General features: G+C 54.2%; 2 protein-coding genes and 1 long non-coding RNA gene across 19 annotated transcripts in view; 2 read left to right on the top strand and 1 right to left on the bottom strand.

Annotated features, from left to right (window-relative positions):
- The window catches only part of CTCF (CCCTC-binding factor), a 49,243-nt gene extending 45,820 nt beyond the window's left edge, over nt 1–3,423 (top strand). For 3 of the 4 annotated variants that reach the window (XM_019935668.3, XM_004317558.3, XM_019935666.3), the window contains 2 exons: nt 611–772; nt 1,936–3,423. In XM_019935668.3, coding sequence (XP_019791227.1) covers nt 611–772; nt 1,936–2,120 — 347 coding nt within the window. In that variant the 3' untranslated portion in view covers nt 2,121–3,423. The remainder of the gene's footprint in view (nt 1–610; nt 773–1,935) is intronic. The other variant, XM_019935667.3, reaches the window with a different exon arrangement.
- Nucleotides 3,424–10,056: 6,633 nt separating this feature from the next.
- On the bottom strand, nt 10,057–13,047 carry LOC141277250 (uncharacterized). Of its 4 annotated transcripts, none has more exons than XR_012328311.1 (4): nt 12,481–13,047; nt 11,499–12,317; nt 10,441–11,373; nt 10,057–10,189 (listed from the first exon to the last, which is right to left on the bottom strand). It is a non-coding gene; the product is annotated as an uncharacterized lncRNA (long non-coding RNA). The 4 variants fall into 4 exon arrangements; XR_012328313.1 differs by having other exon boundaries at nt 12,222–12,317; XR_012328312.1 differs by having other exon boundaries at nt 12,244–12,317.
- On the top strand, nt 10,472–22,932 carry CARMIL2 (capping protein regulator and myosin 1 linker 2). Of its 11 annotated transcripts, XM_033844153.2 has the most exons (39): nt 10,472–10,602; nt 10,858–10,952; nt 11,046–11,096; nt 11,332–11,394; nt 11,494–11,618; nt 11,747–11,838; nt 12,041–12,111; nt 12,226–12,299; nt 12,444–12,519; nt 12,623–12,711; nt 12,834–12,928; nt 13,007–13,093; nt 13,175–13,287; nt 13,402–13,479; nt 13,610–13,686; nt 13,778–13,882; nt 14,068–14,137; nt 14,290–14,371; nt 14,470–14,566; nt 14,648–14,705; nt 14,834–15,006; nt 15,200–15,362; nt 15,443–15,544; nt 16,930–17,058; nt 17,138–17,251; nt 17,418–17,578; nt 17,654–17,741; nt 17,924–18,073; nt 18,190–18,325; nt 18,721–18,956; nt 19,804–19,904; nt 19,987–20,350; nt 20,437–20,559; nt 21,458–21,494; nt 21,637–21,708; nt 21,842–22,063; nt 22,220–22,300; nt 22,613–22,690; nt 22,769–22,932. In XM_033844153.2, the coding sequence occupies exons 1-39, from the start codon at nt 10,563–10,565 to the stop codon at nt 22,879–22,881; spliced, it is 4,281 nt and encodes a 1,426-aa protein (XP_033700044.1). In that variant the 5' UTR covers nt 10,472–10,562; the 3' UTR covers nt 22,882–22,932. The 11 variants fall into 11 exon arrangements, 9 of the variants coding, with proteins under 9 accessions (XP_033700044.1, XP_073652989.1, XP_073652990.1 ...); XM_073796888.1 differs by having other exon boundaries at nt 12,041–12,299; nt 13,007–13,287; XM_073796889.1 differs by having other exon boundaries at nt 10,858–11,096; nt 13,007–13,287.
- The last annotated feature ends 2 nt before the right edge of the window (nt 22,933–22,934 follow it).

The following is a 22,934-nucleotide window of genomic DNA, read 5'->3' as shown; positions in this document are numbered from 1 at the left end:
TGTGATAATGGCAGTCGGGAGAAGGTAAGGGAGTTAAGAATGACCTGTTAGGTTTGGAACAGCTGGGAATTAAATTAAATCCCAAAACTTGGCCTTATGCTTTTCCTAGTAAATAGGACCTCACGGTGCTTCAAGAACTTCATACACACAGACATGCATGCACACCTTCTACCACTCTTCAGGGGTCCATATCAGGCTTAGTGTCCTGCTTTATCCTTGTGTAGTAGGTAGAGGGAACATTTGTTTCATTTTCAACTTAGAACACCATTTGTGGGTTTTTTTTATATAACTGGCATATTGTGGAGTTGCCTCTAAGAATTCAAAACTCAATATTCTGATATCTAAAGCTTAGAGAAAAAAGTAATATCCAGTCCACATAAAATATGAATAATAGTATTTGGGTTGATTTGCTTATTCTGCATCAATACCAGTGTACTCTGTTAACACTGATAACAAAAATTCCAGTGAAAGCATTTTTTAAATGGGCTTTTAACGATGAAAATAAATACGTAACTAGACTTCACAGAATATGTGATTATTTGTGTGTTATTTTTTCTTCCACCACTCTTCTCCTTGCCCCACTACCTCTTCTTCCTGATTTCATGAGAAGAAAATGCTGAGCCAGACCTGGATGACAATGAGGATGAGGAGGAGCCTGCCGTGGAGATTGAACCCGAGCCAGAGCCTCAGCCTGTGACCCCAGCCCCACCACCTGCCAAGAAGCGGAGAGGACGCCCCCCTGGCAGAACCAACCAGCCCAAACAGACCCAGCGTAAGTTGACTGTCTCAGCACAGCAGGCTGGCGTCCTCTCCTAACACGTGGGGAGGCCAGACAGGTCCTTATTCTTTGGGTAGATGGGAACTGAGCCATGAGAACAAATTAAGGTCACACTGGGAACAAACTCTCAGGAAGCGATTTTTTGGTTTTTACGGAGGAACATCTCTAGAGGCCTGTTAGGTTTCAGTAGGAGAAAATCCAGAGTAGAAGGGTACTTATGTTCTACAAGGTGGGTACTGTTAATGTGGGAGAGTTTTACAAAACAACCAGAGTCATAGTCAGCTGGCAAAATTGATGTGGTAATGAACGTAAAACAGCCAAATTTTAAAAGATAGAGGGAAAAAGCAATTTCTGAGCTGACACTGTCCCTCCTAAGAAATCCAGGCTGGTGGATTCTATTGCTGGCCTCCTGATTTATGAGAGGACACAGAGGAGGTGTTCACCCTCCACGTCACACCACGTAGCAGTCCTGTACGGGACGTGGCCCTTGTGACAGCAGGCTCTGCAGGGTCTCAGATCTCTGTCCTATTCATTAATCTCCTAAAAGCTGGCAATTTTTTTTCTTTCTTTAACAAATACAGGGTTTCATCTATTTTTTTAACATGCTCCCTGAGCCCCGTGTCCAGATGTCTTATTGCAATGGGGTGGTTGACTCTAAAGATCCCGGGAACTATTTTGCCTACACACATTTGAGTGAGTGAACTGGCGGGAGGGCGCTGGGTGTTGGGAGGACTTCAGACTCAAAAATGTCAGGTTCTTTGCTATAGGTGGGTCATCTCTAAAACGGACCTACATCCCACACTCTGTGAAGTATTCCTAGTCCCGCACCATCTGCATTTTTTGCGTATCTCACACACAGTATTATGAAGCCCAAATTTATGACATTTAAACTCAAATTTATGAGTTTTTTAATACGCAATTTGGGAGTCATATGAAGAGGAGTGTCAACATTTTGTTCTTTGATAGTATCTAGAGTAGTGGGGCTTTGTGTATGGCCGCATTTTAGGTTATTAGGTCTTTTTGATTGACTTTCTCTGTATCGAATCTAAGGCTTTCCTGTGTTGCTGACATTCATTTAGTGTCAAGTCTGAAAAGACCCTTGCAATCCTTGGGGGCTTTAATGGAGCATTTGTTTTGTTCATGCTCTTCTTTGCCAGCAACAGCCATTATTCAGGTCGAAGACCAGAATACAGGTGCAATTGAGAACATTATAGTTGAAGTCAAAAAAGAGCCAGACGCAGAGCCCGCAGAGGGGGAGGAAGAGGAGCCCCAGCCAGCCGCCACAGACGCCCCCAACGGAGACCTCACGCCCGAGATGATCCTCAGCATGATGGACCGGTGATGGCGGGGCCTCGCTCGTTGCCAGGACTGCTCTGGGCTGTGTTTAAACGGCCCGCATCTTAATTTTTCTCCCTTCTTTCTTCTTTTGGCTTTGGGAAAAGCATCATTTTACCAAACATACTGAGAACTAAAACTTCAAGGATGATGTTAGAAAAATGTGATTTAACTAGAACTTGCTGTTTGATGTTAGCAAATAATGGAATGTTCTGAGTCCCTGAGGGTTTACTGTGAAGTGCTGAGGACAGTGTTGACGCCTAACTGGTTTTCTTAGATGGAAACAGAGACATTGAACCCTCTCTCTTGCTATGGTAAACCACTCCAGAAACCACCACTGGGTTTCCCAGAGTTCTATGGTCTTCTTCCCAGGAGAGTTTTTAATTGTAAATGCAGACTTGGGAAGGACTTAGACTTTTAAACTGGTTTTTGCTTTTGCTTTGCCCTGACTCTCTTTGCTTGGAGTCAGTTGCACACCAGTAGTATGGCATGCTACGATTGGTTTCTGTCCTGAAGACTTTGCCTCTTTCTTGGCAAAGTTTCTGGTATGGTCAAGCTTGTAAATAACTTTTTTTACATTTTAATCTTTTCCATTAATTAAGAGGTTGAAAAGTGCAGTGTAAGAAAACCCAGCATTTTAATTACTTGCAAATTAAGTTTCCACAGACTGTAGTATGTAAATGTTGACAAGGAATTGGATCACAATCATGTAGCAGAATGGCACCCAGACTGCTGCCCGCTAGTGACGGACACCCACATGGAAGATCATAATTTTCCAGCCCATGGAGCCAGCATTTGAACCTTGTACAATTAACTTTGTTATGATTTCCCATCTACATTTTCTTTGCTTTGTTTGTAGCTGAATTTTGTGTTTTATACATCCTCTGTTAAAGCAGAAGGGTGATTATGAGTGGGTCACAGCAGCTCTTAAAAGCTGGGCCAGAAAATTTCACTAGGTCAGTAATTTAAACTTTGAATCTTCAAAAAATAATAATGTGAAGCAAAACCAACTAAAAAGTGATTCTTGCACATGAACTGTCACATGTTTAAAATGTGTTTTTTAGAGAGCCTCAGTCTTGCTGATTTCAAACACTTTTTTCTTCTGTGTATTGCTTTTAAGAGAGCCATCAGTTAGCTATCAGACTCTAGGTTGATGCATTTTGTACTTAGCTGTACTGTGTGATATTTTTCATTATTTTAGGACGCCAACATGAGACCTGTAATAAAATATGTAATGGGGTTGAAAGCTGGGGAGGAGGATCTACTGCTGTACAGCTAATAAATCATAACGGATTAACAAGTGCTCCAAACACTCCAACTTGTGTGATTCCTGCTTAACGAGGGGCCCAGAGGGGTCTATGTGCGTAGCCTCAGGCGGTGCAGGCCTCCTCGCCCTTCAGACGCAAGCTATGTTTCCAGGATGACCACTTCCTCTCTAGCAAATGAGAGATGATCTTGGCAGGTGATGGAATATTGAGTGCATCCTGCTGCAAGTTTCAGTGCCCCAAAAGTGGTATGTGAGTAGAGAGGTGAGTGTATACAGCTGCCAGCCCCATGATCCAACTGAAGAGCCGGTTGCCTGTGGTAGAGCAGGTGGGTCACAGAGCTTAGAGGAGAAGGGGCTGATGGGAATCTCTGGCCTCGAGATCTCAGCTCAAGGAGAGCTGGGATCAAAATACATTGAGCTCTGCCAAGTGCAGGGGAACAGAGAGAAGCTGGGCCCAGTCTGCTCTAGAGAAGTTCATTTGAAAGGGAGACAGATGTGCCACCACCAGGCTGTGGGGAGAGAGTCCTAGATAGCACAGCTGCTTGTTAGCACCTAGGAAGCAGGATGGAAAGGGAGTGTGTTAGGAAGTTTATGCATTAGTGTAATACCATTTTGCTGCTGTTGGCCATTTCTGGGTAGATTCCTTTGGCAAGCCCCTTTTAGATGAAAGCTTTGGCCACTAATTATAGGTTTTTTGTTTGTTAATTTTTTTTAATTGAAGTATTTACAGTATGTTATGTTGATTAAGTTATATATACATTCTTTTTTATTTAATACTACTTTGCATTATGGTTTATCATAGGATTTTTTTTTCATTTTTATTTATTTGGTTGCACCGGGTCTATAGTTGTGGCAGGTGGGCTCCTTAGTTGTGGCATGCGAATTCTTTGTTGCAGCATGCATGTGGGATCTCGTTCCCAGACCAGGGATCAAACCTGAGCCCCCTGCATTGGGAGCACAGAGTCTTATCCACTGCACCGCCAGGGAAGACCCCTGTCATATGATATTAAATATAGTTCTCTGTGTTATACAGTAGGACCTTGTTGTTTATCCATTTTATATATAAAAGCTTACATCAGCTAACCTCAACCTCCCACTCCATCCCTCCCCCATCCCCCCTCCCACTTGGCAACCACCACCACCAGTCTGTTCTCTATGTCCGTGATTCTGTTTCTGTTTCATAGATGAGTGCATTCGTGTCATAGTTTAGATTCCACATATAAGTGATATCATACGGTATTTGTCTTTCTGACTTACTTAGCATGATAATCTCTAGTTGCATCCATGTTGCTGCAAATGGCATTATTTCATTCTTTTTTATGGCTGAGTAGTATTCCACTGTATATACGTACCACATCTTCTTTATCCATTCATCTGTTGATGGACATTTAGGTGGTTTCCGTGTCTTGGCTGTTGCAAATAGTGCTGCTTTGAACATAGGGGTGCGTGTATCTTTTTGAATTATGGTTTAGTTTTCTGAGGAACCTCCATACTGGCTGCACCAGCTTACATTCCCATCAACAGTGTAGGAAGGTTCCCTTTTCTCCGTACCCTCTCCAGCATGTTATTTGTAGACTTCATAATGATGGCCATTCTGACTGGTGTGAGGTGGTACCTCATTGTAGTTTTGGTTTGCATTTCTCTAATAATTAGTGATGTTGAGCATCTTTTCATGTGCATATGGTCATCTGTGTTTCTTGTTTGGAGAAATGGCTATTTAGGTCTTCTGCCCATTTTTAGCTTCGGTTGTTTGTTTTTCTTTGTTAAGTTGTATGAACTGTTCGTATATTTTGGAAATTAAGCCCTTGTCATTCACATCATTTGCAGGTATTTTCTCCCATTCCATAGGTTGTCTTTTCAGTTTTCTTATGGTTTCCTTTGCTGTGCAAAAGCTTGTAAGTTTGATTAAGTCCCATTTGTTTATTTTTGTTTTTATTTCTATTGGCTTGGGAGACTGACCTAAGAACATTGGTACAATTTGTGTCAGAGAATGTTTTGCCTATGTTCCCTTCTAGGAGTTTTATGGTGTCATGTCTATGTTTAAGTCTTTAAGCCATTTGAGTTTATTTTTGTGTATGGCGAGAGAGTGTGTTCTGACTTCATTGATTTACATGCAGCTGTCCAACTTTCCCAATACCACTTGCTGAAGAGACTGTCTTTTTCCCATTATATATATATATATATATTTTTTTTAATTTATTTATTTTTGGCTGCGTTGGGTCTTCATTGCTGTGCACGGCTTTCTCTAGTTACGGTGAGCGGGGGGCTACTCTTCGGTGCGGTGAGTGGGCTTCTCATTGTGGTGGCTTCTCTTGTTGTGGAGCATGGGCTCTAGCCATGTGGGCTTCAGTAGTTGTGGTGCATGGGCTCTAGCCATGTGGGCTTCAGTAGTTGTGGTGCACGGGCTCAGTAGCTGTGGCTCGTGGGCTCTAGAGCGCAGCGTCAGTAGCTGTGGCGCACGGGCTTAGTTGCTCCGTGGCATGTGGGATCTTCCCAGATCAGGGCTCGAACCCATGTCCCCTGCATTGGCAGGCGGATTCTTAACGACTGCGCCACCAGAGAAACCCCCATTATATATTCTCTTGCCTCCGCTGTCAAAGATAAATTGACTGAAGCTTTGGGTTTATTTCTGGGCTCTCTACTCTGTTCCATTGATCCATATGTCTGTTTTTATGCCAGTTTTGATTACTGTAACTTTGTAGTATTGTCTGAAGTCTTGGAGGGTTATGCCTCCTGCTTTGTTCTTTTTCTTCAGGATCGCTTTGGCAATTCTGGGTCTTTTATGGTTCCACATGAATTTTAGGATTATTTGTTCTAGTTCTGTGAAAAATATCATGGGTAACTGGATAGGGGTCTCATTAAAACTGTAGATTGCTTTGGGTAGTATGGCCATTTTAACATTATTAATTCTTCCAATCCAAGAGCATGGGGTATCTTTCCATTTCTTTGAATCATCTTCAGTTTCCTTTATTAATGTTTTATAGTTCTCAGCCTGTAAGTCTTTCACCTCCTTGGTGAGATTTATTCCTAAGTATTTTATTTTTTGGATTGCGATTTTAAAAGGTATTTTTTTTACATTCCCTTTGTGATATTTCCTTGTTGGTGTAAAGAAGTGTAACCAGTATGTTAATCTTGTATCTTGCTGAATTCATTTATCGGTTCTGGTAGTTTTTGTGTGGAGTCTTTAGGGTTTTCTATATATAGTATCATATCATCTGCATATAATGACAGTTTTACCTCTTCCCTTCCAATTTGGATACTTTTTTAAAAAATTTATTTTTGGCTGCGTTGGGTCTTCGTTGCTTCACGCAGGCTTTCTCTAGTTGAGGCAAGCGGGGGCTACTCTTTGTTGCGGTGCGCAGGCTTCTCACTGCGGGGGCTTCTTGTTAGGCACATGTGCTTCAGTAGTCGTGGTACACGGGCTCAGTAGTTGTGGTGCACGGGCTTAGCTGCTCCGTGGCATGTGGGATCTTCCCGGACCAGGGCTCGAACCCGTGTCCCCTGCATGGGCAGGCGGCTTTTAACCACTGCACCACCAGGGAAGTCCCCCAATTTAGATACCTTTTATTTCTTTTTCTTGTTTGCTGTGGCTAGAACTTCCAATTCTGTGTTGAATAGAAGAGGTGAGCGAGGGCATCCTTGTCTTCTTCCAGATTTTAGTGGGAAGGCTTTCGGCTTTTCACCGTTGAGTATTATATTGGCTGTGGGTTTGTCATAAATAGCTTTTATGATCTCGAGATAATTATAGGGTTTTTTAACCAGAATTCCAGTTTTCAGTGAAAAGTAAGTAACAGTGGAGAAGCTGTGTGAAGGCTTCAGCTGGTTTGTGGTATCCATACAGTCGGGTCTCCCAGAAAAATCGGTATCGTCAGGAGCCTTGGGACTGTGAACCAGGCAATCAGCAACTTGGACTGAATGTTAGTGGCCCGAGGCTGTCAGGGCATTTGGTCTCCATCCCAGGCATGGGCTAACCCCCACTGCCACCAGGAACCAGAGCACCCCCTACCAGAGTTGTTTCAGTGGCCACATAGCTTTTTAAAAATTTTAAGCATAGGGCCTTCCCTGGTGGTCCAGTGGTTGGGACTCTGCGCTTCCACTGCAGGGGGCCCGGGTTTGATCCCTGGTCGGGGAACTAGGATCCTGCAAGCCACACAGCCGCCCCACCCCCACCCCCCAAAACAATTTTTTTTTAATTAATTTTATTTATTTATTTTTTTGGTTGAGTTGGGTCTTCATTGCTGCACGCAGGCTTTCTCTAGTTGTGGCAAGCGGGGGCTACTCTTCATTGTGGTGTGCGGGCTTCTCATTGCTGTGGCTTCTCTTGTTGCGGAACATGGGCTCTAGGCGTGGGGGCTTCAGTAGTCGTGGCACACAGGCTCAGTAGTTGTGGCACACGGGTTTAGTGGCTCCGCGGCATGTGGGATCTTCCCGGACCAGGGCTCAAACCCATGTCCCCTGCATTGGCAGGCGGATTCTTAACCACTGCGCCACCAGGGAAGTCCCAACAATTTTTTTTTAAGTATAACAGAAAATCTCTTCATAGAACAGCAAGCAGTTTATCTGTATCTTCAGCATAGCTTTTCTGTTCTAATTGTATATATTCAAATTGTTTACAAGTAGGTTGGTTTGGGTTGGGGAGGGGGCAAGAAAAGTGACATTGTGATGCAGCTAAGGCCGGAAGGAGATTCCTCCATTGGCATAGCCCCATGATACATCCTGTGTGACTCCATTGAATGTGAAACCTTCACACTCTTACTCCACACGGGAGACGGGAGCCTCCTGGCAGTTCTGGGAGCTGCAGCCTGGCCTGTCACCCTGTGCAGGCGGGGCTTATTCCTCATTATGAGCTTTTAGCATTTCCTGAGCACCCACGGAGTGTCATGCTGTCTAGAACACAGAGACAGTCTTGAACAAGTTGAAGGCGTCTCTCCCTCTCATGAGTCACTCACTTGTGGGAGCTGAGTCCCACTTGGTCTCTGATAGCAGTTATGCTTGTTCTGTCACCGCCACCCTGACAGCCAGCAGTTACGGAGATGTGTGGCTAGCCTGGCCCCCCATCCTAATCTCCAGGCTGATCCTGGTTTCCTCCTCCGCAGCCCCCTGCTTGTCCTCACAGCACTCACTAGACAGGGGCTTATGCCTCCAGTGCAGCTGTTGGTCTCAAGACGCCCTCCACCTGGGAGCAGCTCGAACCCTTTGGCACTTATTCCCTCTTGTATTTCTCATTCTTGTCATTCGAAACAGAAAAATCCCAGTGAGGGGGGTTTTCTATCCTTCTGTTCTGGAGTCTTAAGGTTGCCCTGGTAAGACTTGGCAAATGTGAGTGTTCCCTGAGTTCCAGCCACTGTTGTGAGCACCTCTGTAAACATTTAATCCTTACACTTCAAGGTAAGTTAATAGCTCCAGCTTACAAAACAGGAACTGGTTGCGCAGAAAGATTGTGACTTACTCAGTGTCAAACAGCCAGTAAGAGGTGGAGTCAGGACTTGAATTCAGGCAGTGTGCTTTCAGAACCTTCATTCTTGGCCACTTGGCCATACTGTGTGTGAGAGCTGCTGAGCTCGCACCCTAGAAGCAGTTGGTGGGTTCTGTGTGGTCTCTTGTGAGAGTCTTAACCTGAACTCTCTCTCAAGTTGGGAGGCAGCAGAGCAGGACATCCTCTCACCTCTGTTGGCAGGAACTCAGCACCCTCTCCGGCTGAGTCCTGCCCTGTCGGCCCTGGGCTATCACACCTGGCCCTGCTGCTTTAGGGAAGGGGGCTTCCTCCAAGTTGTTACTATTCAATTTCTACTTTGTCCTAATCTATGGTGGACCTCAGCAAAGGGAGATGAGATTTTGTGGGGGATGGTGGTAGTCAGATGACTGGAAAATGCTCCCACTGTCTCCAGGCCTCAAGGTGAGGAGGGGTAGCTGGAGATGGGAAAGAAACCAAGAGACTCTGCCCAGTGTCTCTCACCTCCTCTCAGGTTGTTTCACCTCTGCCTGGCTGAGCTGTGGGCAGGGTAGAGGGCTGTTCCTTATCTCATAGAGTTTAATTAGACTAATAGAAGAAAAAAATGGAATCCCCTCCTGTGAACCCTCAGGAATCTAGGTCCCTGGTTTTGTTTTTTTTAATATTTATTTTATTTATTTATTTGGTTGCACCGGGTCTTGGTTACAGCAGGCGGGCTCCTTGGTTGTGGCATGTACGTGGGATCTAGTTCCCTGACCCGGGGTTGCACCCGGGCCCGCTGCATTGGGAGCGCACAGTCTTAACCACTGCACCACCAGGGAAGTCCCTAGGTCCCTGGTCTTTTATAGGGTATCATGCATCCCATGACCTGATGGCCTCCTCGGCCTCTCTCCTAGTGGTTCCCCCCTCCTCAAACTCTCTCCAGCTCAGGGAGAATGCAGACATGAGAGGACCCCACACACACATACATTGCCTTGCTCATGAGTCACTCCACCCCTCCCTGCAGCCCTTGGGGCTGGCTGCCCCCTGATGGTACACCCCCATCTTCTGGCCCTGACCCAGCTTGAACTTGATGAAAGCTAAGGAACCTCTGCCGCAGAGAAGGCTGTGGGGCCCATCTGGTGTTTTTTCCACCCTGTCAACAGTTTGTGACTCTCCGACGGGTTGAGGGACTCCAGGTTAGGAGCAACAGATAGGGCCCTCCAGGTTTAGGAGGGATCCGATGCTCCTTTCTGAACAGACGCCCCTTGCGTCCTAAGTGCTGTCCATCTTCCCCGCTGGGCTTTGGAGGGGATGGACCGAGGCGGGCCGCAGAGATCTCCGAGCGGGCGGCGCCCCCTGGTGCTCGCGGCGGGGACTGTGGCGCGGGGTGGAAGTAGTGGGGTAGGAACCGAAAGAGGCACGCGACACGCGAGACCCTCCCGGCCACACCTCTCCCTTCCCTCCCCAGGTCTGCCCTAACGGAGTAGCTCCTGAGCGACGGCGCGGGCGGGCAGCTGGGATCTGCCCCCCTCCTACACCGTCGTACCCGCGCGACTTCTCCCAGCCCGCGGAGGCCTGGCAGGGAGGAGCCGGGCCGGGGGCGGCCTGGCAGGAAGCGGCGCTTACCTTCCGCTGCAGGAGGAGCAGGTGGCTGCAGTGCGCGCCGAGGCCCCAGGCTTCCTGTGCTCACCCGCCGCTACCGTTTCTCGTCGGAGCTCCTTGGGCCACCCGGCCGCCGGGCCGGCCGCATGGCCCAGACCCCCGACGGCATATCCTGCGAGCTGCGAGGTAAGCCCTGGCCCTTGTCGCCTTCTTGGCTGGGAGGAAGCGGAGCGGCCCCAGAAAGCAGAGGCCCACCCAGTGCCTCGTGGCACCGGGCAAGCGGTTCCCTCTGCTCCTCGGGAGGGCTTGGCGGCCGAAATCCACTCCACTCCTTCCTCGCTGGCCCACAGATGAGCCCAGGCCCCCTAGCCCGATACAGACCGTGGGCATGAATTGACCTCCATGGGAGGACCAGTTGCCCAGCAGGCTGCCCTTCCACAGGCGAGATCACCAGATTCCTGTGGCCCAAGGAGGCAGAGCTGCTGCTGAAAACCTGGCTGCCAGAGCGGGAGGGTGCTGAGCAAGGTCATGTCCTGGTATGGTGGGGGCAGAGGCTGGGAGGGCCACTGGGGCCCTGGCAGAAAGAGGCTCTTGCCCTGCCCAGGGTGTCAGACACTCTCTCCCCTCAGGCACTGCTGCGATGGAGAGCCTACCTGCTCCACACCTGCCTTCCCCTGAGGGTGAGTCCCAGGGCCCAGCTGCCACCCCTTTGCCCTCCAGCAGCTTCCTTGATGAGGGCTGCATCTGTGGTGGTGTCCTTGCGGGCTCTGCCCTTCCAACAGCTCTGGGCTCCCGGGAGCAGGCAGGACTGGAGTGTAGGCAGGTCCAGCTCTGAGATCCAGGCTGCACAAAGGACTGGGCTCCCAAGAGGGTGGGGCTCAGGCCTTAGTCCAGGCTGACCCAGGCGCTCCGCAGGTGGACTGCACGTTCAGCTACCTGGAGGTCCAGGCCATGGCGCTGCAGGAGACACCCCCTCAGGTGAGACCCCTAGTGCCCCACCAGGGCCTGCAGTCTGGTCTTCCCCTCCCCACAACCTGCCCCACACTTGGAGCCCAGCCCCTGCCCCACCCACCCCAGGTCACCTTTGAGCTGGAATCCCTGCCTGATCTGGTCCTGGAATTTCCTGGTGTGGCTGCCCTGGAACAGCTGGCCCAGCACATCGCTGCTGCCATCAGGAAGGTCTTCCCTTGCTCCACCCTTGGGTGAGGCCCAGCAACTGAGGGGGCTGGCGGGGAAGGAGGGCAGCCAGGGGTGCTCTGGATGGCGCAGTGGGGGACCTCACTCCCAGGGCCTAGAAGTCCCTTGCCCCCTTCTCCATGTCCCTCCTCAGGAAGCTATTCCGGAGGCCCACGCCCCCCTCCATGCTGGCTCGGCTGGAGAGAAGCAGCCCCTCAGAGGCCACCTCGCCCAGCAGCCCCTGTGGTAAGGGCCAAGGTGGGGCCACACAGGGCTTTCAGCCGACCCCCTCCTGCATCCTGACCCCTGGATTTGGAGGTCTCACAAACTGAACAGAGCCACTCAAGGCACAGCCACTACCCAGTTTCGGGCTGATCTTCCTCCATCTCTGACCTTTTGTCTCTCTTTCCCCCACCCCTGCTCCATCACACCCCTGGCACCAACTCAGGTGGCTTTTCGGAGACATACGAGGCTCTGTGTGACTACAATGGCTTCCCTTTCCGAGAGGAGATTCAGTGGGTGAGAGTAGGGCCCTCTCTGGAGGCTCTGGAGACATCTGATCCCCCATGTGCTTTGAGTCCCTCCCTATGCCTTGTATCCCAAGTAAGTTGGAGGTACTTTCTTCCCACCCAGGATGTGGACACCATCTACCATCGTCAGGGCTGCCGCCATTTCAGCCTAGGCGACTTCAGCCATCTGGGAAGTCGGTGAGTGGCCTGCAAGGTCTGTGAAGAGAAGAGGATGCCATGACCCACATTCCTGGGCCTTAGCCTCTCCATGGAGGGGGGATGCTGGGCCTAGGATCTGGCTGGAGGGCCCTGAGCTCTGCCCCTGCCCTTTCTTCCACCCAGGGACCTGGCCTTGAGTGTGGCCGCCCTGTCTTACAACCTGTGGTTCCGGTGCCTCTCCTGCGTGGACATGAAGCTGGTGAGAGCATAGGCGCGGCGGCGGCGGCGGGGGTGGGGGTGGGGGCGTGGCCTGGGGGGCCAGGGTGTAGCCCACTGAGCGCCCCCCATCCTCTGGTTCTCAGAGCCTTGAGGTCTTGGAACAGATTCTGCACATGATGAGTCAGTCATCCCACCTGGAGGAGCTGGTGCTGGAGACCTGTGGCCTGAGGGGGTAGGGGGGACAGGGTAGGGATTGGGGAGGGGAGTCTGGGGCCTTGGGATGGAGAGACTAGTGGCCTGGGGAGGAGTTGGGAATCCAGGGTCAGAGCCTCACATCTGGGGTCTGGTCCCCAGAGACTTTGTCCGGCGACTGGCCCAGGCCCTGGCAGGGCACACGAGCTCCGGGTTGCGGGAGCTCAGCCTGGCGGGGAACGTGCTGGATGACCGAGGTACGGCTGAGCCTGGGGAACCCCCCGGGGGCTGGCGCTGAAGGAGGTGAGACCCATATTGCTGCCCCCATCCTCCAGGCGTGGCTGCACTCAGCAGACACCTAGAGCATCATCCTGGAGCCCTGAGAAGACTCACCCTGGCGCAGACTGGGTTGACACCGCGAGGTAGGTGGGCTGAGGATGGCTGGGGGAGGTGGAGCTGGGAGGTGGGGCAGCCTGATTGTGAGCCCCCTCCTCCACCACCAGGAATGAGGGCTCTGGGCCGGGCGCTGGCTTTCAATGCAGCCTTTGACTCTGCCCTAACCCACTTGGACCTTTCTGGGAATCCCGGGGCACTGGGGGCCTCAGAGGACAATGGGGTGAGTGGCCATCCTTAGGGCGGTGATTGGGGGCGCCGCAGGCAGTGGGGTGTCAGGAAGCTTTTGGTGGGGTGATCCCTGACTCCCTCCCTCCCATCTCCATCCTCCCACCAGGGCCTCTATAGTTTCCTGAGCCGTCCTAATGTTCTGACGTTCCTGAATCTCGCAGGCACTGACACCGCCCTGGACACTGTGAGGGGGTGGTCAGTGGGGGGGATGATTTGTCGGGCTGGCAAGGCCTGAGGCCCAAGGGTCGACTGGAGGGCAGGGCGGGAAGAGGCTCAGTCCCCCGGCCAGTGTAGCCCACACGCTCCTCCCGCAGCTCTTTGCCTCGCTGTCCCGCGGCTGCTGCGCCAGCCTCACCCACCTCGACGCTTCGAGGAACGTGTTCTCCCGCACGTAAGGCGGACGGGGCGGGGCGAGGGTGGGGCTCTGCCGGGAGCCGCCTTCCCACGCCAGGAAGCCAAATGCTCCCGCTCCCCCGCCCCAGGAAGTCCAGGGCTGCGCCGGACGCGCTGCAGCTCTTCCTCAGCCGCGCCGAGACGCTTCGGTACCTGTGCCTGGCGGGCTGCAAGCTGCCGCCCGACGCTCTCAGGTCAGTGTCCCTGCCCACGGCCAGGCCCCCGTCTGTGCGGCCACCACCAGGCCTGGCCTCCAGCACCTCACCCCGCTCGTATCGCACCCATGACCCCCCTGGCATCCTGGGCCTTCCTTCTTGCTATTCGCGCTCTAGGGCCCCTGTTCCCAGCTCCCGCCACCCCCTGTGACATTCCCTCCCAGGGCGCTTTTGGAAGGCCTCGCGCTCAACACACACATGGACGACCTGCACCTGGACCTCAGCGCTTGTGAGGTGAGCGCCCGGCCCAGAGACGAGAGCGGGCAGTGGGCCCACACATCGGCTGTGGGGCTGGGGCTGCGAGGCGGAAGCGCTGGGCAGTTGAGGGCCTAATCCTCCCCACCTGTGGCCTGTTGGCCTGAGCTCATTCCACCTTCCACCTTCAGCTGCGCTCCGCCGGCGCTCAGGTGATTCAAGACTTAGTGTGCGACGCTGGCGCAGTGAGCTCCCTGGATCTGGCGGATAATGGTGAGGCCGCCCAGAAACCCATCCTCCCATCATCCTCCAAATTCCCACCCCTCCCACCCCCGCAGCCTCGCCTTGTGCCTGACCTGAGCCACCCCCAGGCTTCGGCTCAGACATGGTGACTCTGGTGCTGGCCATCGGGAGGAGTCGGTCCCTGCGACACGTGGCGCTTGGAAGGAACTTCAACGTCCGGTGCAAGTGAGCCCCCATCTCACTCCTGGGCCTCCCAACAGCACCCCACCACCCGGGTCTCCCGCCAACCGCTGCCCCTGCCCACAGGGAGACCCTGGACGATGTCCTGCACCGGATTGTTCAGCTCATGCAGGATGATGACTGTGTGAGTTCACAGAACCATGCAGGATCCTCAGACGATGGACCCCTGTGACCCCTCTTACTCCTGCTCCCTGACCTGCCTTGCTTGCTGACCCCTGACTCCAACCGCAAATGGCTTTCTCTTAACCCCAGCCCCTGCAGTCTCTGTCCGTGGCTGAGTCGCGACTGAAACTGGGCGCCAGCGTCCTGCTCCGGGCCCTGGGCGCCAATCCTAACCTGACAGCTCTGGATATCAGCGGCAACGCCATGGGGGACACCGGCGCCAAGATGCTGGCCAAGGCGCTTCGGGTCAACACGAGGCTCCGGTGGGCGGGGTCAGAGGGACGGGACCAAATGGGGGAGGAGGGCGTGTATGGAGGGGCTTACTGGGCTAAGGGGCAGAGCTGAACGAAGCGGAGCAAGTGGAGCGCAGGGGTGCTCCAGACGAATGGAAAGGCAAGCGGGGTTGGGTGGGGCCTTGCAGAGCTCCACCCCCGACTGAACCCTGGCCCGGCCCAGGTCTGTGGTCTGGGACCGGAACCACACGTCTGCTCTGGGCCTGCTGGATGTGGCACAGGCCCTGGAGCAGAACCGCAGCCTGAAGGCCATGCCTCTGCCACTGAACGATGTGGCCCAGGCGCAGCGCAGCCGCCCTGAACTGACAGCACGTGCCGTGCATCAGGTGGGGGTTCCCTCTCTTCCCCGCCCTCCTCTGTGCCTTGGCCCCACCCCCCACCAGTTCTCAATATCTCTTGTGCCCAGATCCAAGCCTGTCTCCTGCGGAACAACCGCGCAGACCACGCTTCTACTGACTGCACCTCCCACCCGAAGCCACTAGGTCTGGGGTCAGACCCCTCCGAACAGGTCAGAATCCCCTCCCTCGACGTTGAGCACACACAGAAGGTAGGGGATGGGGAGAGCTGTGGTAGCTGAGAGCCTCCATAAGTCTGAGGCTCTGACTTTCCTAGGGCCATGGTGCCTGAATCCTGCTGTCCCAGACAAGTCCCGTTCCTTGATCGGCAGAGGAGCCAAAGACTCTTGAAATAGTTTCCCCAAATAACACTCCTAGTTGCTTTTTTTTTTTTCTAGTTGCTTTTTTAAAGCATTTTTTTCTTTCTTTTAATTTTGAACTAATTTTAAACTTACAGAAAAATTACAAGACTAGCAAACAGAACTTTTTTTGTCCTGAGCTATTTAAGAGTATGTTGCCAGCAATATGCCCTGTCACCTATGCAAATACTTTACAGTGTGTATCTCCTACAAACCTTTTATTTTTATTTTTTTATTTTCTGGCTGCTCTGCACAGCTTGCGGGATCTTAGTTCCCGGACCAGGGATTGACCCTGGGGCTGCTGCAGTGGAAGTGTGGAGTCCTAACCACTGGACTGCAGGGAATTCCCTTAAAGCATTTAAATAGGCTCCCCTGTCAAAGACAGGAGGTATTTTAAAATCTTCAATTATTTCTCTCCACCCCCAACTGTAGCCCCACCTGTGACTTCCTATTCACAGGGCTTCCCTCCCCTCTCCACTGACCTTTGTTGTGGCCAAACCCAGTGACCCTTTTTCTGGCTTCATCTCCCTCCAGTACCTTGTCTTGGTGAGATGTTCCCCATCCATCCATTCCCAATTCACACTTCTCTCCCAAGCTCCAGAGCCCAGGCATTGTGACCCAGACATCCTGCAGGGGCTTCACATTTTGTGTCTTCAAGTGATCTCATCGTCTCCCACATCTCTCTCTCCTCTCTACCCTGGAGCCCAATCTCGCTGGTGCCCACACCCACCAAATGCTGTGGACAGAGCTTCAGTCCATGTCTCTCTTGGCCACACCGAAGCCCCCACAGACCTCCTTGGTTCTGCCTCTTGACCGACTCTCTCAAACACACACTCTTTACTCCCACCCCAGCCATCCTTCTCTGCCCCTGATCCTTCCTCCATGACTCCTCACTCCCATTTCTCTTCATCCCTCAATCTGTCCTCTAACTGGATGATGAACAGACTGAACTTCTAAAACACTGACATGACTAACAGCTCTTTTCCTTCCCATTCTGGACACTTAGGAAGTATATATAAAGTACCTACAATGAACTAAAGGAGACATTGCTCTCCCTCCTTGAACAGATAGGGTCCTTAAGTGGCTGTCCTGATGGTATCAGTTTCAGGACCTCACTCACCCTGTTGGAGACCTTGGGAAGGAAGCAGTCAGGGGATGGGGAGGGGACCAGGCTGAGACTGATTCCTCTTGCCCTCCAGGAAGTGAATGAACTATGTCAGTCGGTGCAGGAGCATGTGGAGTTGCTGGGCTGTGGGGCTGGGCCCCAGGGTGAAGCTGCTGTGCACCAGGCTGAGGATGCCATCCAAAACGCCAACTTCTCTCTCAGTGTGAGCACCCCCTCCCACTACAAGGACCCTTCCCCTCTTAGGTGTCAATTTGCAACTCCTTTTCCTCCATGGCCTCCAGATTCTCCCCATTCTACATGAGGCTGGGAGCTCCCCAAGCCACCAGTGGCAGCTGCGGCAGAAGCTGGAGGGCCTCCTGGGACAGGTGGGCGAGGTCTGCCGCCGGGACATTCAGGTGAGATAGTGCCCTTGCCCCAGCCCCACCTCCATATTCAGGCTTGACCCCCATCCATAGGCTTGCCTGTGATATCCCCTGAGTCAATGTTCTGTGAGGGTTGGAGCCTCAAGCCAATTGGTCTGGGCCCCAGCCACACCCTCACCATGCTCTGACCTTTGCCCAGGACTTCACTCAGACCACACTGGACACCACAAGGAGCCTCTGCCCACAGATGCTGCAGGGACCCAGGTGGAGGGAGCAGCTAGAGGGGGTCCTGGGAGGCTCAGGGGGTCTCCCAGAGCTGCTCCCAGAGCACCTGCTGCAAGATGCCTTCACGAGGCTCAGGTAGGCTGGATAGGGCTGGGCTGGGCTGGGCTGGGTAGAGACAGCACACTAACCCTTGCCCTCTGTTGCCGTCAGGGACATGCGCCTGTCAGTCACAGGGACCTTGGCAGAGAGCATTGTGGCTCAGGCTGTGGCGGGTCTCAGTGCAGCCCGGGATCGGCTGGTGAGCAGGAACTGCGTGCTTACACACACACACGCACACGCACATGCACAGCCACTGCCTTGCAGGGGTTCTGTAATGTCTTCTGGGGTCAGATAGCCCAGGGGTATTTCAGGGTTCCCTTTGCACTGACACGACTATGGCTGAGGCCCTGCCTCCCATCTTTGGGGTGCCTGGTATTGCAGGTGGAGAGTCTGGCTCAACAGGCAACAGAGGCAACGCCCCCTGTCATACCGGCACTAGATGGAGGCGAGCCCAGCCCCCTTGGGCCTGGGGAATTGGAAGGTCTTTTCTTCCCTGAGGAGAAGGAAAAGGAGAATGAAGAGGAGCAGAAGGTAGGTGGTCCTAGAACTCTGGGCCTAGAACCCTAGATCTTCCCATCTTGTTCTGGAGTGTAGGAGGGGAGGCAGCTCCCCGCCACCCCAGGCTGAGTTTGTGTCTTCCCCACCAGGATGACAGTCCTCCACAGAAGTGGCCTGAATCCAACCGCTGTCTTCACCTGGTCCCCTCCACTCACAGTCAGGGCCCAGGGAAAGAGAGCTACTCAGGTTGGGCTGAAGTTCCATTAGACCTGGACACCTGGACACGTACATTCACCCCTGTCCCGGGAACTCCCTGACCCTTGAGTGGGCTGGGCCAGGACCCCCGTGCAGCGTGCAAAGTTGGGGTCCGCTGTGGTCAGTTAGTACAGGGTGGGACCTGAGCAGACCAGGGCCGGGACACAGCCTCCTCTCACCTCGTTACCTCCCCGCCCCCCCCACCCCTTCCCTACCCCCAGGATGCGCATGCTTGGCGGCGCCGCGCGCCGCTCGGGGCCGCGCTCAGCACCACGGACAGCGGCGGCGGGGGAGGGGCGGGTGGGGGGCGGGCAGCGTAGCCGGGCCCCTCCCCGCGCCCTGGGCGGGTCCCCCGCCGCCCTAGCGCCGCCGCTGCCACCTCCCTGGGCTTGGCGCTTGGTGCTCTTCTGGTGCTCTCCCCTCAGGTGCTGCTGAGGAACCAGAGCCGGAGCCCGAGCTGGCGGCTCCGGGGGAAGATGCAGAGCCGCAGGCGGGGCCATCTGCTCGTGGCTCTCCGAGCCCCGCCGCCCCTGGGCCCCCGGCCGGCCCATTGCCTCGCATGGACCTGCCACCCGCCGGGCAGCCCCTGCGCCATCCGACCCGGGCCCGGCCGCGGCCACGGCGCCAGCACCACCACCGCCCGCCGCCGGGGGGCCCCCAGGTGAGCGCCCTACCCCCACTCCAGAGCTCGTGAAATTGGGGGTCGTGAGTGGCCCTGCGCCTTACGGGTGATGGCCGGCAGGGAGGTGGGTGCCCAAGACCACCTGGTCATACTGCCGAGTTCTGGCTTCTTCTTGGCCAACCCCCCACCCCATGCTCATGCAGGGTCACGAGTGTGTGGATTTCGTTCGGGGAGCGCTTGGGTGTAGGACTCTGCCTCAGGTTGGCCGCTGCATGGGTAGATGTGTGAGAGGGGGCGTCTGTCTTATCCTTCCTCCCCCGGGGTTAATGAAAGATGCTGGGCCCCTGGCTGTGGGGACAATCCTGCGTTTACTGCACGTCCGGTGCGGGTGTGTGTGTGGGCTGGGTACTGGCGCGGGCAGTGGGCACGGGGCCAGAGGCGGGGAGGAGCCGGCTTGAGGCCCCCCAGAGGGTCTGACGCAGCAGCAGGCGCCGCTGAGCCGGCAGCAGGCTGGGTGGGGTGGGGTGGAGGGTACTGCAGGGAACTGTTTGGAGCAGAGGGGGTGGCAAGTGGGAACGTGTGACCCAGCGGGTGCGTGGGCTCTAGCCTACTGCTGACCAGGTGGTTCAGGGTGTTTAGGATACTCTGTGGGACAAGCATGGGTGTGAAGTGGTTATGTCCAGGGCCAACTACAGGCGAGGGGGGTACGTGAAACCAGCATCTCTGCCCACCAGCTGCACAGTGGGAGAGCTTGTGTCAGCAGCCCTATAGGGTCACTGCAGCTCCCAAGTCCTGGAGTTGCCCAGAGCCTGCCGTTGGACAAGGAAGGTGGAGAGAAGTCACAGTTGCACTCAGCCAGGAGCCTTAACCCTGTGGTGTTCCTCAGGTGCCCCCGGCCCTGCCGCAGGAAGGGAATGGGCTCAGTGCCCGTGTGGACGAGGGCGTGGAGGAATTCTTCTCCAAAAGGCTGATCCATCAGGATCGCCTGTGAGTAAGGGGCAATTGCAAGGGGTGGGAGAGAGTGGAATGCTCCATGGGCCTTCCCACTTACTGCTGGCTGTCCCCACAGCTGGGCCCCCGAGGAGGACCCGGCAGCCGAGGGGGGTACCACCCCTGTCCCCCGTACACTTCGAAAGAAGCTGGGCACTCTCTTTGCCTTCAAGAAGCCTCGTTCAACACGTGCGTCACGGCCTGACCTAGAGACCAGCCCTGGGGCAGCTCCCCGCTCTCGAAAAACCACACTTGGGGACTTGCTTCGGCCACCAGCCCGTCCTGGCCGTGGTGAGGAGGCTGGGGGGGCTGAGGGGGGCACCAGCAGCCCCGACCCTACCCGCAGGAGTCGGCCTCGGTACACTCGGGAAAGCAAGGCCTACTCCATGATACTGCTACCTGCTGAGGAGGAGGAGACAACGTTGGGTGCCAGACCTGACAAGGTGAGGCCTGGTGACAGGGAGTGAAGGCTCTGCAGGAACAGTGAGGGCAGTGGGCTCTCTCCCCACTCAGGTATCTCTGTCCCCAGCAGCAGCCCCTGGAGCGGGGAGACACAGAGCTGGCCCCAACCTTTGAACAGCGAGTACAAGTGATGCTGCAGAGGATTGGCGTGAGCAGAGGCAGCGGGAGTGCCGAAGGCAAGAGGAAGCAAGTGAGCTGGGAAGGGACACACGTGGGAAGTGAGGAGGCAAGTGACACGTAGCTTGTTTTGTGTGGGTGATTTATGTGACCAGGAGGAGACTCATGACAGGTCTGTCGATTCTTTCCCCTCCCCATAAAAGTCATCAGAGTCAACCTTTCTTCTCTCTTGGCTTCTACCCTGACCCAGGCCACTGATACCTCCTCCTTGAAGTGGATGGTCTAACAGATGATCTAACAGACATCTGGCTTTGCCATCTGCATTTGAAATAGCAAATCCTCCAGGGGCTTCCTCCCTCAAGACATTGCCCTAACTCCTGATCCTGCCTCAAGGCCCAGTGGGGTCTCAGCCCTGGTCACTGCTTTCACCTCGCTGCTCTCAACCCCGGTTCATCTCAGAGCCTCTACACAGGTTCCTCTGTCTGGAACTCCTCCCTGCCCCATTTCCAGCCTCTCATCCCCACCCATGGGCTACACCAGGTCCCTCTTCATCCATCCCTGTATTTCCCTGTGGGCCTTCCTTCACTCTCTTCCATGGCCCCCCTGCTAATGCCACTCTCTGATCGCAGTTCCTAATAAGAACCACCACCCTACGGACTATCCCTTTAATAACTTCAGGAAAATAAGAAACACAAATGAAGTGAAACTCAGCTTGAATTTAGAAACATTAAGGTATAGAAAGTGAATCACAGAATTAAGAAATTACTTTCTGTGTCTGTGCTTGCATATGCTTCTGTGTGTTAGCTGTCCACCATCACAGACTGAGCTCCAAGAGGACCAGGACTGGGTTTGCCATGTTCTTGCCCAGCCCACGGTGGGCATTTAGTGGCGGTTATAACAAGAATGAATAAAAGGACAAGGCTAGCATGAGGGTGGGACAGGATCAAACTTAACTTCCCTATTTCCTACAGAGCAAAGATGGAGAGATCAAGAAGGCTGGCTCGGATGGTAAGTGGGACCCTGGTCTAGGGCAGTACATTTTTGGGGAGGAGATAGACCCCAAGGGGTTTGCTCTCCCTGGCAGAAGAGTGGGAATAGCCATGTTTTTCTTCCCCTCACTAAGCCTAAGCCCCTAGCCCTGCCTTTGCAGGTGACATTATGGACAGTTCCACAGAGGCTCCTCCCATCTCGATCAAGTCCCGCACCCACTCTGTGTCTGCTGGTGAGTGAGGGCCACTGTATATGTTGGGGGTCATGCGGGGTCATGCAGGGACAGGCTGGAGGGGATCAAACCATTGGTCAGGTTCACTTCCGACGCCTGGCCCAGGTCTTGGCTGACACCTTTCTCCCTGCAGACCCTTCATGCAGACCTGGTCCAGGGGGCCAGGGGCCCGAGTCTGCCACCTGGAAGACACTAGGGCAGCAGCTGAATGCAGAGCTCAGGGGCCGTGGCTGGGGTCAACAGGATGGTCCAGGCCCCCCCTCCCCTTGTCCCAGCCCAAGCCTCCGAAGAGCCAGCCCCTCCCCAGACAGCCTGGGCCTCCCAGAGGATTCTTGCTTAGGCTCCAGGAATGAAGGTAAGCAGGTACCCTAACCCCCACCCAATACTGGGCTAGGGCCTGGAGGAGTCCCTGATGGGAACTCAGCTCCTCTGGAGACCCTGAAAGTGGGAGGCAAGGGCTGGAGCGGGGGCAGCTGTTGGGACCATACCCTGATACCCTGGCCTCCCCCAGATGGCCAGCTGAGGCCGAGGCCTCTCTTGGCGGGTCGACGAGCAGTGTCTGTGCATGAGGACCAGCTCCAGGCCCCTGTTGGTGAGGGGAGACACCTCCATGTGTGCTTGAGTGCAGGAGGAGATGGGGGAGGGGGGGCTCCCTTCGAGGCTCTGGTCCTCGGAGGGGGCCACCAGTGGCGTGAGGGGTTGAGAAATCAGGGAGCCAGAGGCCAGGAGCAAGGGTCTGAGAAGCCCTTCCTACTAGCCCTGGCTCTACCTCCACAAAAGCAACCTCTGCCAGGGGTGGGAGGATGCTGGGGAAGGGGGAGGCTCTGAAGGCAAGTGTGCGTGGGGGTCGAGGACAGGCAGCAAGCCCTTAGCAACCCTCCCCAAGTCTTTCTGTATCCCTCAGAACGGCCCCGGCGGCTGCAGCGCTCCCCTGTCCTCAAGCGCAGGCCAAAGCTTGAGGCATCTCCATCTCCAAGCATAGGTAAAGGGGGCTGGAGCCAGTTGGGTGGGCGGCAGGCCTGCTCACTCCAGTCCTGACCCTTCCTCTCTCCCTGTGCAGGATCTGGCCTCGGAGCCGAGCCTCTACCCCCACAGTCTACAGAGCCCTCAGACCCTGAGCGGAGCCCACCATCCCCAGCCACAGACCAAAGAGGCGGCGGCCCCAACCCCTGACCTTCTCCTTTCCTGCCGCATGAGATTATTTTATTAAAAAACTTAAAGGAAGC

The sequence above is a fragment of the Tursiops truncatus genome, chromosome 19 (assembly GCF_011762595.2).
Source record: "Tursiops truncatus isolate mTurTru1 chromosome 19, mTurTru1.mat.Y, whole genome shotgun sequence".
NCBI lineage: Eukaryota > Metazoa > Chordata > Mammalia > Artiodactyla > Delphinidae > Tursiops > Tursiops truncatus.
Note: the sequence above shows the minus strand (reverse complement) of the source record. Positions and strands in the feature narration are given on the sequence as shown.

What these genes read in the sequence shown, in the direction of transcription:
- CARMIL2 (XM_073796885.1), top strand. Translation starts at nt 10,563, where the DNA reads ATGGCCCAGACCCCCGACGGCATATCCTGCGAGCTGCGAG. An exon ending in CCTGGATCTGGCGGATAATG is followed by an intron (nt 14,372 to 14,469) that starts GTGAGGCCGCCC and finishes AGCCACCCCCAG; the next exon opens with GCTTCGGCTCAGACATGGTG. An exon ending in CAAGAAGGCTGGCTCGGATG is followed by an intron (nt 21,495 to 21,636) that starts GTAAGTGGGACC and finishes CTGCCTTTGCAG; the next exon opens with GTGACATTATGGACAGTTCC.